This window comes from Sander vitreus, chromosome 4 (assembly GCF_031162955.1).
Source record: "Sander vitreus isolate 19-12246 chromosome 4, sanVit1, whole genome shotgun sequence".
Classification (NCBI taxonomy): Eukaryota; Metazoa; Chordata; class Actinopteri; order Perciformes; family Percidae; genus Sander; species Sander vitreus.
Genome location: NC_135858.1, coordinates 7,966,979 through 7,981,556, shown reverse-complemented (window position 1 = coordinate 7,981,556; position 14,578 = coordinate 7,966,979). Strand labels below are relative to the sequence as shown.

The window sequence follows — 14,578 nt, the reverse complement described above, 5'->3', positions numbered from 1 at the left end:
CACATACAGTCCTTCTGAGGTTAAAACAATAAAAAAATTAAAAACTACACATCAAAATACCAGATAAAACACCATGAGCTACAAAGCAATTAATTACCCTGTCCCCAGTCTAGATTTTATTTTCCCCTAATTATTTTATTCCATAAGTAGACCCTAACTTTATATCTAAAGACCCTTTTCGTTGCTGCCATTTTGATATGAAATGGAAGACTGTTCCATAAAATAATTCCTGTATAAAAAAAGGATTTTCTTGCTTCACTATTCACACATGGCACCTTACGTGAACGGACACTGGCCCTAGTCTCATGGGCATGTTGAGTGTGCACCATCAAAATCTAAAATCCCAAATACTTTGGGGCTACATCATTAATAATATTGTACATATGATTTGCCAATGATTATACTTCTGAATCCAATTGGCTAGGGGTTTTACAATATGGACCATGGGCTTAGGGTTGCCTAATATGTAAAGACTGGGGCAAAACTCAAAACCAACTCTTATGACCTCTGTAATATTCTTATGAACCCTTTTCCAAAATGTCTGAATCTTTGGACATGACATTCTCAACCCTTTCTTAAAATCCTCCACTGTGCAGGTGCAGCAGCAGGCGGCATTGATGGCGTCTGTTGGCCAGGGAGGATACCTCAGTCCAATGGCGGCCTTTGCTGCTGCCCAGATGCAGCACATGGCCACCATCAATGGCATCCCAGGAGCACCGCTGACCCCAACGTCAGGTAACAGTGGTTAAAGACCAAAGGTTAAAGGGCCGTGCTGGATTTTTAGGTATATACGGCCGCCTTACCAAAGTAAGGAGTGATTTGTTTAAATGAATTGGAACACAACCCACAGAGCCATACTATATTCTGTTCAACTGCGGTGCCTCTGCTGCCTCGCTGAGCGACAAGCTAATGTTAGGTAGCTGCATTTTACAAAGTCGGCAAACAGCCTTATTTATTCAAGATGTATCCATATATGGTGTTGAATCCAAACTGCTTCCTCACAATACTACTCAGATGGTTTGGTGTCATGATCCATTCAGCACGGCTCACTAGTTTTCTCCATATTGCGTTAGCAAAGACCGCAACAATAGCCTAGCTTACTGAAAGGGCAACAGGTCATCTAATAGTGTTGTGCAATTTCAAATTTACAAATGCCAATCTTTTTACCCACTCCCTTAAAAGATGTATAACTTCTTAATCTCAGGCATAACCAATTCTTAAATCTAATCTAAAAAAAAGTATGAGATCCTTTAAAAAAAAAGTGGTAACAGCAATGTTATATGTAATGAATAAAAAACAGTATGTTCCTTTAAGGCCTTACTGTAGCATTGCAGTGAAAAAATACAGCAACAAAGTGCACTGGATTTAAATGGGCATATCTTTTTATACATAATCTATACATGTAGCACACTGGCATAACATGCAATCATCTGAGACAAATACATAATTGGTACCCATAATATATCATCAACACAGTATTAACTATTATTATACAATATAGGGCCTAATGGATAAAGAAGCGAGCTTGTGACAGGATAATATCTGGGTGGGGAAAGTGAAAGAGCAGCACTTGTCCCTCCCTCATTACCACTACTGAGGTGCCCTTGAGCAAGGCCCTTAACCCCAACCACTCCAGTGGAGCTGCTCAGTGGCCAGCAGATCAGACTGTGGTTGTACTGGGCATCTTCCAGGTATGAATGTGTAACTGTGTGCATGTGACAGGTCGTCGTTGCAAATGAGAATTTGTTCTCAATCGACTTACCTGGATAAATAAAGGTTGTTGTGTCACAGTAAGGGCCATACTGTGACAAGAAATCAGCCCTGACATTTAGTGTCTTCATTGGCCCACTGGACCGACCCCTCTGATATTTCCAAGAGTTACTAGGTGGCCAGACAAAGTAAAACTTCTCCATAATGTCTTAAAAAATACAGTGGAATGCTTACTGTTTCTTTCTCGCTTTGCCCGTCTGACCCGTGGCTGCAGGTGGCAGTACTCCTCCAGGCATCAGTGCCCCCACAGTGACCAGCATCCCCTCCCCCATTAGTGTAAATGGTTTTACTGGCATGCCGCCCCCCCAGGCAAATGGGCAACCTCCTGCAGAGGCTGTCTTCACCAACGGCATACACCACTACCCTGGTAAGTCAGATTAATTCAGTGGCATGTATGCAAACACACAAAATAACTCTCAGAGACACAGAAAAAAAAAACACTGTATACATTATGAATATACTGTTTGTCATGTTAAACCGGGACTACATGAAAATGAAGCTTACATTTAAATCCTTAGAGACACACTCTGCGGTAAACACATCCATTGTAACGGGAAAGTGTGCATGCTGCTGGCTTACAGGCGTGAATAGCCTTGAAGCATGTTCAGGAGGCCGAGGCCAGATGAATTTAGCCCACAGACAGTCAGCATGTCGAGGAGATGAGTGTTTGGCAAAGGTGCTTATGGGCTGCGGGAGCCTAAGTATGCACTTGTTTCATGAGCCGTGGCTAGTACCTTGGTTTTTGTCTGTGAATAGGTGGAAGAAAAATATGTTTATAGTATTTTTTTTACACTCTTGTCTCTCCAGTGTTGCAGGAGGTGGTTTTTAGGGAGGACTCGGAGAAAAACGGCTTGGGCGTGGCTCAGCGGAGTTGTTTTGGGGTTCAGGGTGGCTGCTTCATCTCCTCTCTCTCTGAAGGTAGCGCTCCCTCCTCCCCATCCTCTTTCCCCTCTTCATTTCATTTCCCCATGGGCTCAAATAAGGGTCAATAACATTTTGAGCTTGTGAAATGATGTTCAGAAATAATTTCTAAGCCTGTTGTTTTATATAATTCTTTGTAAACCTCTGGAAAAACTGCATGATAAATTCAAGTTTGTACAAAGATTTGTAGTTGTAGAAAAAAACTGAGTTTAGATTCAAAGCTGAAAACTGCATCCCCACACTCTAACGTCAGTGTAAGACGTGCATACTCGCATTCAAGTTACAAAGTTATGAAATTTGGCCCTGATTTCACAGCCAAAAGCGGTGCCAGAATTCATTCTCAGAACTGAAATGTGTTTTCATGTGTAATTTCAGTGTCACACATGGTACTTTGGGAATTGATTCTCCCAGTTTTCTTCTTTGAATCTGCACTCAGATGTTCAATTTGATTCTTTTGTCTTTGAATCTTTGTGTAATATTGGTATAACTTGTCCACAAATTGTATTTAATACAATTTGTTTTTTACAAATAGTTTTCTACAAATTCAAATTGTTCATGCAAAACACTTTTCAGATGTTTACAAAGAATGATATACAACCACAGGCTTTCAAATCATTTGTGAACACAATTTTACAAGCTTAGAATGTATCGACCTTTATTTGAGCCCATACTTCTCTCCTTTCATCTGGCTATCTGAACCGTTTTTTCAGTGTTGCTGTTAGTCAACGATGTGTTCAGTATTTCTTTGGTTTTTGGTGATAGTGGGGTTATCCGTGTGTGTACGTGGTTATCAGTGTGTGTGTGTGTGTGTGTGTGTGTGTGTGTGTGTGTGTGTGTGTGTCTGTGTTTTCTCAGTGGTGTACATAACGTGCATGTCCTATGTGTACTGATGGGTATTTATTAAGTGTGGTGCAGCATCTGTGGTAGCTACAAGTGTGTTTAGAATAGGGGAATGTTTTCACGTTTAATTTTTAAATAATTAACTGCATCTCCCACATGTGAAGTGATAGAAGCAGGTGCATCCAGTGTTGTGAGTGTGTATTGTAATTGTCATGTTTTAAATGTCTAAGTACAGCAGATTGTCAGAAAAAATAATATATTTAATCTTCATAGGATTTGTTTATAATAGATGCAAGTATATGACACATTTGTTCCTTTTCTGTGGTGAAAGTGGAGCCGTGTGTTGTTTTTTGTTTTAACTGTGGTCCTTCAAAGTTGAACTTTTCTGGAACTTTTGAAATGCTTTAGGAGGAACATAAAGTAAAATGCCCAGCAAAAGAGAGAGAGATTCAGAATTCAGTTCCTCACACACTGAAAGCAAAGCGAGCAGACACCTCGCTGTTCAGCTCTCTAACCTTTCTGCTTTTCTTCTCCTATCTGTTCTTCTCTCCATTGCCTCTTCTTCCATCCCTCCTCCCTCTCACCTTTGTTATATATTACTCTCGCCTTCCTCCGTGCCCTCTTCTCCATCTACATTCTCCCTCCGTCTCTCTCTGCCTCATCTCTTTCCCCCTACACACACACACACCTCCATCTATCCATGCTCCCCCCTCCACTAACTCCTTCTCTCTGTGTCTCTGGTGGAGCAGCTCAAAGTCCCAATGCAGCTGATCCTCTCCAGCAGGCTTACACAGGAGTCCAGCAGTATGCAGGTCTGTCTGTCACTCTCACAGCGCTGATCTGTGTGTGTGTGTGTGTGTGTGTGTGTGTGTGTGTGTGTGTGTGTGTGTGTGTGTGTGTGTGTGTGTGTGTGTGTGTGTGTGAGTGAGTGAGTGTGTGCAAGCGTGCACGTGTGCATATGCTTTGAGAGAAAGAAGGGGGGATGCCAGAGAGAAAGGAAAGGAGAAAGATTCCTTCGTTTGAATTCAAATTTTGATCATGTAACATTAAGTGTTTCAGTCTCACTACATCAATTTATTCTCTCTGTTGTGTTCAGAGTGAGTGAGTGTGTGCGTGCATGCGTGCGTGCGTGTGTGTGTGTGTGTGTGTGTGTGTGTGTGTGAAACATGTAGACTCTATTGTTGGTTATCTGATCGATTGCCTGCTGTGCCCCAGCATATATCACATTGTTTGTATGTATCAGAGTGTGTGTGTGCATTGTAGTCACTACTGTTATCTGATCCACGCTGTGTGTGTATGTGTCTCAGCAGCCTACCCCGCTGCATACGGCCAGATCAGCCAAGCCTTCCCCCACCCTCCACCCATCATTCCACAGCAGCAACGAGAAGGTAACACACTCACACACAGCACACCATTCACTACTAAATATTCATACATGCTGCAAACATTTACTCATATTTACTTATCTGTTTGTCTTTAATCCTCTTGCCAATATAGTCCTGGAATAAACACCCACGTTTAAAAATATACAGGCAATTCACAGTCCTCACTTTTTTTTCAGACAAGATTTCACCTCTTACCAGTCTTTCAAAAGCAAAGCATTCAGAGAACTCACTAACACAGAGTATAGTATCAGTCAGGATGTATGAGGGAACACTGACTAGATCTATATATATATATATATATATATATATATATATATATATATATGAGAGAGAGAGAGAGAGAGAGAGAGAGAGAGAGAAATATGATGCTATCCTTGCTGGTTGTAGGGTAACTAACTTTACTACCATTAATGAGTATTTCAAACTGAGCTGTAAACCTACTTATGAACTCAATGACCTCCAGGCTTGGGACACCCATGCTTAGGACCTTACTGCCCTCTTGTGGAAAATGAACAATGCACATTATTTAACAGCTGTGGCATCCCAGAGGCTATCATTTAAGCAGTTAGTAGTCATTTGATTGGGGATTCCTGAAAGCTGTGAGTTTTTAAAGTCACTGTCAACTAATGACTACGTGCTGAGATATACTGCTCTGCTGTTTTCTGTTTTTTTTTGCAACTCTGATACCAAACTTGATTTCACTTTTAATATTAAGAGAATATATTCCAAGTAGAGAAAATGATCTCATGTTGCAGATTTTATAAAACGGTCTTGTTCTGTCCAACCAACAGTCCAAAACCAAAAGATATTCAAGTTACTATCACATAAGATTACATTTAAATGTAATTATCCATATATTTTATTGGATACAGCATTCAAACAATAATTGCCACATAGTACAATATAAGTCTGCCTTTTAATTATCAAATAGTCGCTAGTCAGTTTTCTGTTGATTGACTAATCGATTAATCAACTAATAGTTTAGGCTTAAATGTGGTTTAATCAAATGTTTAAATGTTGCTAAATCCTGATTGGTGCAACTACTTAAACTAATTAAGTTAGTGAGACTAACTCAGAAATGTTGTGAAATTACTTGACCAAAAATCACAGTAAGACAAGCTGTTTTCAGGGCCTTTAAGTACCCCTTCACTAAGAGTACCCTACTCTATCCACTTCATCACCTTCATCAGACTTCATCATCAAGTCTCCTCCTGCCGCGGTCAACCTTTAATGATTCTCCCTCTCCTTGTCTCTCTTTCTCTGACCTTTGCCCCTTATCTCCTTTTTTCTCTCCCCCTCTCTCTCTCTCTCTCTCTCTCTCTCTCTCTCTCTCTCTCTCTCTCTCTCTCTCTCTCTCTCTCTCTCTCTCTTTCTCCCTCCCTGTTTCTGTGCAGGACCAGAGGGATGCAACCTGTTCATCTACCACCTCCCTCAGGAGTTTGGGGATGGAGAGCTGATGCAGATGTTCCTGCCTTTCGGTAATGTCATCTCCTCCAAAGTGTTTGTGGATCGGGCGACAAACCAAAGTAAATGCTTTGGTGGGTAAAAATGAACAAACCAAAAGATTATTGGTTATTTATTCTGATTATTCTTTTTTACTAATCACCTTCCTTACCGCAGTCAACACCCCCTTCCTAACCTCTCAACCCACCTCCCTTGAAAAATTAAAACAAAACAGTGGAGAATTTCTCTACAGTTGTGCAAAAGCTGGTTGTTACTAAAAAGGAAAGAATAGAGAATTACTTTGTCTGGCTGTTTTCTTTTGAAGCACCAACTAATTTCTCATTTTGATAAATATCTCAGTGATATGACTGTTATCACACTTACATCAATAGTCAAACTGATCACAAAAGAAGTGAGTTCTGTTTTAATGCCATATTTGCGCAGTTGCATTGCCATTGTGCACTTTATTACATAACACAAATGCTGACTCTCAGTCTCTAACTTACTGTAAGCAAAAGCAGTGCATGCTAAGAATATACCAGTTGCTCTAGCATGCAAAGACAGAGAGACTGCTGTCTCACTTTATGCCACTGACAGCACAATTTAGCCGAACGTATAATTATGTGGCAAATTATAAATGGATTGTGGAGAATATTTAATGGAGAGTCCGTCAGGTGCAACCTATTTGCAAAGTAGCTTTTGCTCATTAATACAACACAACATTAATGTTGTATGTTATGCAGCGTTTAATTTGTAATTTGATGCTTTCTCACTTTCAAGTGAAAGTTAAAAACTGAAACTCAAAAATAGCACAACCACGTTCATGTTTTGGTTTTACATCCCATCACCAAGTTCATATTGTGATTTTGGTTGCATGCTTCGCTCTCTGTTATAATTGTGATCTGTTGTTGTTGTCATACTGTATGCTAGCTTTATTCATGTTTATGAAGTGCTGTATTATATAGTCATAGTATGTGTTATATTATTGCTAACAACTGCAATTGTTTGTGGATTTTAATTGTTTTACGTACAGATTCAATTATTTCATTCTTATTGTAAAGTTCTATAATTATGCATTCATGTAAAAGACTGCTTCATCGATGGACTCATCTTCATTATCCATTCTTTTGTAACCCCAAACCGTCCTTGCCACTTCATCTAACCACATCCTCGTCGTTCTTTTTCTCTCTTATGGCCTTTCCCCAGGGTTTGTGAGCTTCGACAACCCAGGTAGTGCCCAAGCTGCCATCCAATCAATGAACGGCTTCCAGATTGGCATGAAAAGACTCAAGGTGCAGCTGAAGAGGCCAAAGGACGCCAACCGCCCCTACTAGCCACCCGCCCCAGCCAGCCGCCGCCACCCTGGCGGCCGGGGCAGCCGTCGCACACAGGGAAAGACAGGTCAGACACCGACTACATTGAAACATTTATTATCACTTTAGTTTGATAGGGGATTAGCTGAATGAATGCATGCACATGCACAACAACCACTGCGTATATTGACAAATACTCAAATGGCAAGCCCATTCATGGCACTGCCTGCTGTCGTTTCAGTAACCTTTTAAAAATGCCATAAAGCATTTGCAGATGCCTAATAACTAGTTGATGATCTGCAAATTGCTTGTAAAGAATAGTGATGAAGTGTTACCCCTTTGTTCGTAGTTCAAATGTGCAATTGTAAATGTTAATTCCTCCTACGTCATTATGACTCATTATTGGATAAGATTTACTGTAGTGTATTGTTATTGTTATGGGGAGCTATACATGCATAAGTGAAACACCCCACACATTTGAGGACAAAACTTCTGAGTGTGAGTTAAAAGCAGAAAACATAAAAATATAAGGCCTTTCAGTGATCTCCACAGGTTGATGACTAACTAATATTATGATGATTGTTAAATATATTAGTTTATTATTATCACTATGATGTGAAACTCTATGCCCACTGCCATGCAACTGATATAACTATTACAGTCCGTTTTCATGGCTTGTTGAAACAAACAAAGCTGTAGGAGCATTTACTTATATGAAGCCTCTTCTATTTGTAGTACAGCTTTACAGTAAGTGACCCTGTATGTTACCCTGTAGGTAAAGGATAATTGGTAAATGGTTCAGTGTGTTGCACAGGGAAGGAATTGCTTCCAAGGGAGAGGCATTTATTACCCCTCAGGTGGGTAATTGTGCTGTTCCTCTTTGTCTCTTCCCTTCATCTGTGTGATGGAGAGTTTAGGCTGTGTCGTTCATTCACCACTGATGACTTCATTCAAGGGCAACTTATCACCCACTCACAAACTAACTGAACCATACCAGACGGTGTCCCGAGGCAAATCACTGCAGGAAGAATAGCACGATCTCACATGAATGTGTCACAAAAATATGTGGCACCATTACTTTTGATAAAAAAACATTTTCAACAGAACGGTGGAGAAAACATCTCTTTTGATTTCCGTTTCTTTTTGCCTGAGATTGACAGTTATTACATTGTTTGAAATGTCAACTGATGTACAAGCACGTTGCCATTTTTGCACTTGCATGCCCAGGTTTAATATTATTATAAACAGAATAATAATGCACTATTATGGCACACAGTTATCAGACTGACGAGTCCATATTCAGACAGTAAGCTTGAGGATTACTTAACTTCTAATGACACATGAGGGGTCAACTTTCAAAAACAGGATTAAACGGTTTGATTTAAATAAAAAAATTAAAACAGAATTGTTTTTCACAACATAACACTGCCAGGGCGCTAAATTAATTCACTGCAGGGTGAGCACTGATTTGTTTTCAACATTGTCTCAGCAAAGGTATCTTTGTTTATCCATAACAGAACAGCAAAGATGCTTTAGAGAGCAAGGTGCCCTGTAAATACATATTAACACTGCTCCATCTGCATGTAAATACAGTATCAACAGTAAAGGAGGACACATACGGAATATACCATACAGAACATAGTAACTGCAAACATGTAAAATGTCACAACAAAAAACTAAATTAAAGACAAATATTTCCCCCATTAACGTTTCTTTAGCTTTCTAATGTAATGTAGGAATTGGTCTCTTAAGGAATAAATGTTTGTTTAAGCGCAGAAAGTCTCTTTGAATTGTCCAGATCCAAGTCAATGAACAAGTGGAGAAAAAAAAATGAGGATTAGGATTAAGCCTTTGGGCGACATGAACATCTGAACCAAACTGCGATCCATCCATAACTTGTCAACCTCATGGAAAAGTCATGTCATTCCCGAAGTTGGTAGGAGTCATCCTCTGGGTATCATGAATGTCCTTGTCCAAACCATCTGATGGCAATCCAGTAGATGTTAAGATATATTAGTTTGGTGGACCGACCGACCAACTGACAGACGGTTATTGCCACCCCTGAGCCACGTTGCTAGTGGCTAGTGTGGCTGAAAAAAAGATTCCTAAAATCATATGCTTTGCAACTTTTAAATGTGCATGAAACGCCAACATTGGTTTTGTTTTCCCACATATTACTTGACTTAAACAATATCTATTTCTTCTGTGCTTTTCAGGTTTTGTTGAGCTGAATCATATGTTGACTTCTTGCTACCCGCCACTGAGTGCAAACTCAGCATCTGGACCACAGAGGCTGCTTCAGAAACCGAGGAGAGAGAGTGCGATGACAGAGTCAAGGACACCTCTTTTTGGATGTACTAAAACTTTGGAACTCAGAGAGAATTTGTACCAGCCTGGTTAACCCCAGGACCTTTTTTTCTTCTGCACACATATACACACCTCCTTCCCTACAAAACCCTGCTTGAATAACAGCTACCTTTTCTGGACCACAAACACTTTTACTTGAACAATGAGGGGAAAAAAGTAAAAGAAACTCTATCAAAACCTACTTACAATGACCAACCCCACTGAACTCTTAAAGGGAATACGGATGTCAAAAGTCCAACAAGAACAAAACTTTTTAAAAACTGAATAGAAGATTGCCGTAGGAAATCTTTCTGTAAGATGGTTTGAGTTTGGGGCAATTGACTTTTGAAGACCAATTTATAAGACTTGAAACAAAAAGGGACAAGAAATTCTCGGAGAGAGAACTTAAGTAGGGAATGTGATATTTTCAGGACACAAATTGGCTTCGATTTGGGATGGCCATCTTTAGCTCGGAGTGCCTGTCCGTTTCCAGGGGATACCGTTGCCAAGGAGAGCCATAGCAACGGTCTCCAGGGAGTCTTACCTGTCATTCCTTAGTTGTTTTAGGGACCAAAAGACCAAACATTTGTATTGCTGAGGACTTGTAGCTCTAATATACTCGGACCACTGCATCTCTTTCAGTCAGTGTTAACTGGTTGAGGAGTTGCACTTAAAGGAAGTGTACATTTCGAATATATACAACACATGTATATATACATATATATTGCTGATGTGCTTTTTGAATACAGGCAAAACTATTTCAGATGACCAAATGGGGTCTCTCACTTCGCTAGTTTACAATTACTCAAAATGTTTATTTTTTCTCTTCTCATTTTGTCTTGGGAGGGATGGCGAGTGCATGGGAGGGGCTGCTCCGTATCACAGCCTTATCTTTTTTAACTTGACATCCTAACCTCATAGATAGAATAACATCAGAAACGTTTGAAATATATGAACTTGTTTATATTTGCAGTACATATATATGTATAACAAGCATTCAAGCAAATGTATTCATATATACAGTATATATGGATAAATAGATATTAATCACAAACAAATATATGTATTTATATGCACATATTTTATATGTGTGTCTGTATATAGAACGGCTTCTGACTATGTTGAGCTGTAATTTTTTGTAGATTTTAGCTGGAGTTTGAAACATTGCTCTGCTTGGGAAGAATCGCAAATCTGGCAGCTCCCAAAACTGCAGGCATTCCTATCTCTGATTACCTATATGCTGACACACAATATATTGCTAAAAGATACATGTGTGAGAAAACACATATGGTGTAAATATTATCTGAAAATGCAAAAAGCCACATCTCAGTAGCAGGCTTTAAGAGAATCAGGCTAAATGATTTTTAGAGGAAAAGGACAATTATCTTCGACTCTATTCCAAACATATCTTTTCAGCTTACTCTCACACACACACACACACACACAAACTTCTCTTTGAAACTTGAACCAAAATGAATATGTTTCACAACCCTTGCTCTCTTTTGCATTGAGTAAAGTGCATGTAGCGTATGGGCTGTCACCATGTCAAGGTGTGCCTTGTCACCTGCAGAATCTGCCATCAAGCACTGTGCTCTCAGAAAACAAAGACAAAAAAAAATAATTAAACACACACTGCTGCAAGCAGCCAACACGCTATTATGATGTCAAAACTACAGCCAGATCCATATCATTTCTCAGCCACATAGAGAGTTTCAGTGCATGTCCAATATAACAAAACATCAGACCACTGTTGGTCCATCAATGTCTTTGACAAACAGAATGCATTTAGAACTAATGTAGACTCATGCGATTACACTTCAGATAAAAGCGGGCATTAGGTAACCTGTTAGCACAGGTACTAACTATCAAAGCTGTGTACAGGGCATCTGTGACTACGTTCCACTGGTTGGAGTCAAAACTAGGGTAAAGTTCATGGTTGCGACTGACATGACGTGGCTTAATATGAGAAGTGGTTGAGCTTATTGGACCTGCCATTAGGTTTAAATGGTTATGAAGGTGATGTAATAGTGATTAATATGTTAAAATTAGAGAGCTGGCTTCCCACTGAACAGAATAAGGGAGGTTTTATGTACTTTCCACATCCAGCAGTTACTGTGTGGATCTCTGCTGGTAATACTTGACATGAAGCATATCCTTTAGAAGATGTTATATTGCCTTATGTTATATGCCCTCATACAGTCAAATATACACATAAAAGCATAATGAAACTGTAAAATGAAGCAATAAGAGTGAAAAGCCATTTACCCATTACAACTGCTGTATCACTAAGGCTGGTTTCATATTGCTTTAGCATACAGTTTCTCATAATAGTCTACAAAAATGGTATGGACGCCTACTATATATCTGCAAAAGGTCAACAGACCCTGCGTTCAACACATATTCAGCTGGTGAAGATTACTCAATGAATATTTATATATATGAATAATTATAAGGCTATATGACACTTTGGAAGACAATGCTTCCTGTTGGGTGCTGTTACTAGTTTTTCCTATACACTGCTCATTATGCCATTTCCCTAGTGTCTGTGTCTAACCTTTTTAGCAGATTGAATAATTTAACATTTACCTTCCAAATCTTGCGAGGCTAAAAGACGCCACCACACATCCCAGGACGCCACTGTTTGTATGTGCCACATAACGATGGCCTGACTGTGGCGTACAGTGCAAACCAGATGACCATCATGATCATTTTTTGCTCTGACAGTATCCGTGGTTGGTTAGGTACAAAAACGCCTTGTACATCCACCTGAGCTGCCTTTGAGCTAACAATAACATCTGAAGCTAAATGTCACGTCTGGTGTCCCTGATCGCCACACTGTGTGCCCTCTTCGACTGCCCCTCGCTGCTCTGAGAAAATTGAAAAAGGTGTTGATGCGGCCTGTGCTTTTTTTAATGGTTTGTTTGAGCAATCACTCATGTCTTTCACCTAGCCCATGTTTTAATGTCGAGTGAAATGAGGGAGGGGAAGCAGAACGACCACGGGAACTAGAATGCCAAGCACCTCTTCTTCATTTGCTCCAACTTGAAGCTGCAAGTTTACATAAGAAAAGTAAAACAAAGTATCATGGTTCAAAAACAACAAGAAACAGAGCAGAAGTTTGAATATCAATATATATATATATATATAAATATATACATAAACCGATGAATATACTGTACATTGTTTCTTTTTTGCTCTGTTTTCCTCTGTACATAGGTTTGCATATTTTATAGGACTTTTACTTCTATCTACAAGGACTGGATAAAGTACTTTAATTCTTTAAAAAAAATATACGAATGAAAACATGATAATGCTCAATAAAACCAGGTACAAAAAAATAATTTAAAAAAATAGTCAATAGGATACAGTACAAACTCTAGGACCTGACCAAGGCATTTATCCAGAATACAGTCAGGGAGAGCATTGACCTCAGTTAGAGCTTAGACACACATTGACCTATTTTATAAAAAAAAAAATACTTTGATGGGTTCTATTCACTTATCTATTTGTTTAGATATTAATTTATAAGTCATGTCTGAGATAATATGCATGCTTTCATGGCATTATTTTTCTATGAGTTGGTATGTGACCAAATAGTTTTTATATGACATGCATGGGCCACTGTTGTGGTCCACAGATGATCATTGTTCCTGTCTGCAGGACCATGCCTTCAGCACTTCTTTGATGATGTGGAAAAATGCTCCTATTGACCAAGTGATGTCAAAGACATATTTTTAATCATTTATTTATGTCTTTATTTATTTATTTGTATTTAAGTATTTATTTATTCGTGCTGTTTGATTCAAGATCTGAGCTCTTATTGCCACTGATCGATTTGCTTGTCAGTGCTACTTTGTATCATTACATCACATCACACTACTTGGAAGTATTGGCAAACTCTGAATTTAACAACTTCAAAGACTGATTTTACATTTTCCTGTTGCTGAAAAACTATTCAAAACAATGCAGTACACTACTAAAGCCTTATGTATATTTGTTATTATAAAATCCTATTATTCTGTTCCAAAATGTTAGCTTAGGTAAAAGATTGTTAAAAAGATGCCAATTGGAGGTTTGTCTGTCATTTTGAATACCATTTGCTTATATTGTGAAACCTTAAATCAAAGTGAAAAAAGGGGCAATTCCTAGTTAATCACTCCCTCATAAACCAACTGTTCAGTCAGATATGTAATCACAACATAAGCTATGTCTTGAGGTCACTATATGTTGCTGCTAATATGTAATGAGCTAATGTCTGACGAATTGCTAATCACTGATTAACTGCCTGCATAAAACGCCAGTTTGGATTTCTAAAACTTTATTCCCTTTATCCTGTTCATCCAATCTTGCTTTGTATTGTTTGACAGAGCTCTGATCTTGTTCAACTGATGTGTTCTACCAAGAGCAAAATTCAATGAAACCTGCACTATCTCATCAAAAACAATTGAGTTGCTATCATTTTTTTCAGTGCTGTTAGTGTTTTTATTTCTAAAGCTCAGTAGTGTTGCTAGAATCACATTTTCCCTCATGGTTTTCAAAGTATTCTGGAAATCTATTTCC

The 14,578-nt window shown here is 39.0% G+C and overlaps 1 protein-coding gene across 13 annotated transcripts in view; it reads left to right on the top strand.

The window, feature by feature from the left end:
* The window catches only part of celf4 (CUGBP, Elav-like family member 4), an 81,717-nt gene extending 74,024 nt beyond the window's left edge, over window positions 1-7,693 (top strand). For 2 of the 13 annotated variants that reach the window (XM_078247386.1, XM_078247384.1), the window contains exons 7-12: window positions 603-735; window positions 1,985-2,137; window positions 4,281-4,343; window positions 4,839-4,919; window positions 6,311-6,454; window positions 7,566-7,693. In XM_078247386.1, the coding sequence (XP_078103512.1) occupies window positions 603-735; window positions 1,985-2,137; window positions 4,281-4,343; window positions 4,839-4,919; window positions 6,311-6,454; window positions 7,566-7,693 (702 nt within the window). Of the gene's footprint in view, window positions 1-596; window positions 742-1,984; window positions 2,138-2,577; window positions 2,689-4,280; window positions 4,347-4,835; window positions 4,920-6,310; window positions 6,455-7,565 lie in introns of all 13 variants that reach the window. The other 11 variants (XM_078247392.1, XM_078247389.1, XM_078247390.1 and 8 more) reach the window with 9 other exon arrangements.
* The last annotated feature ends 6,885 nt before the right edge of the window (window positions 7,694-14,578 follow it).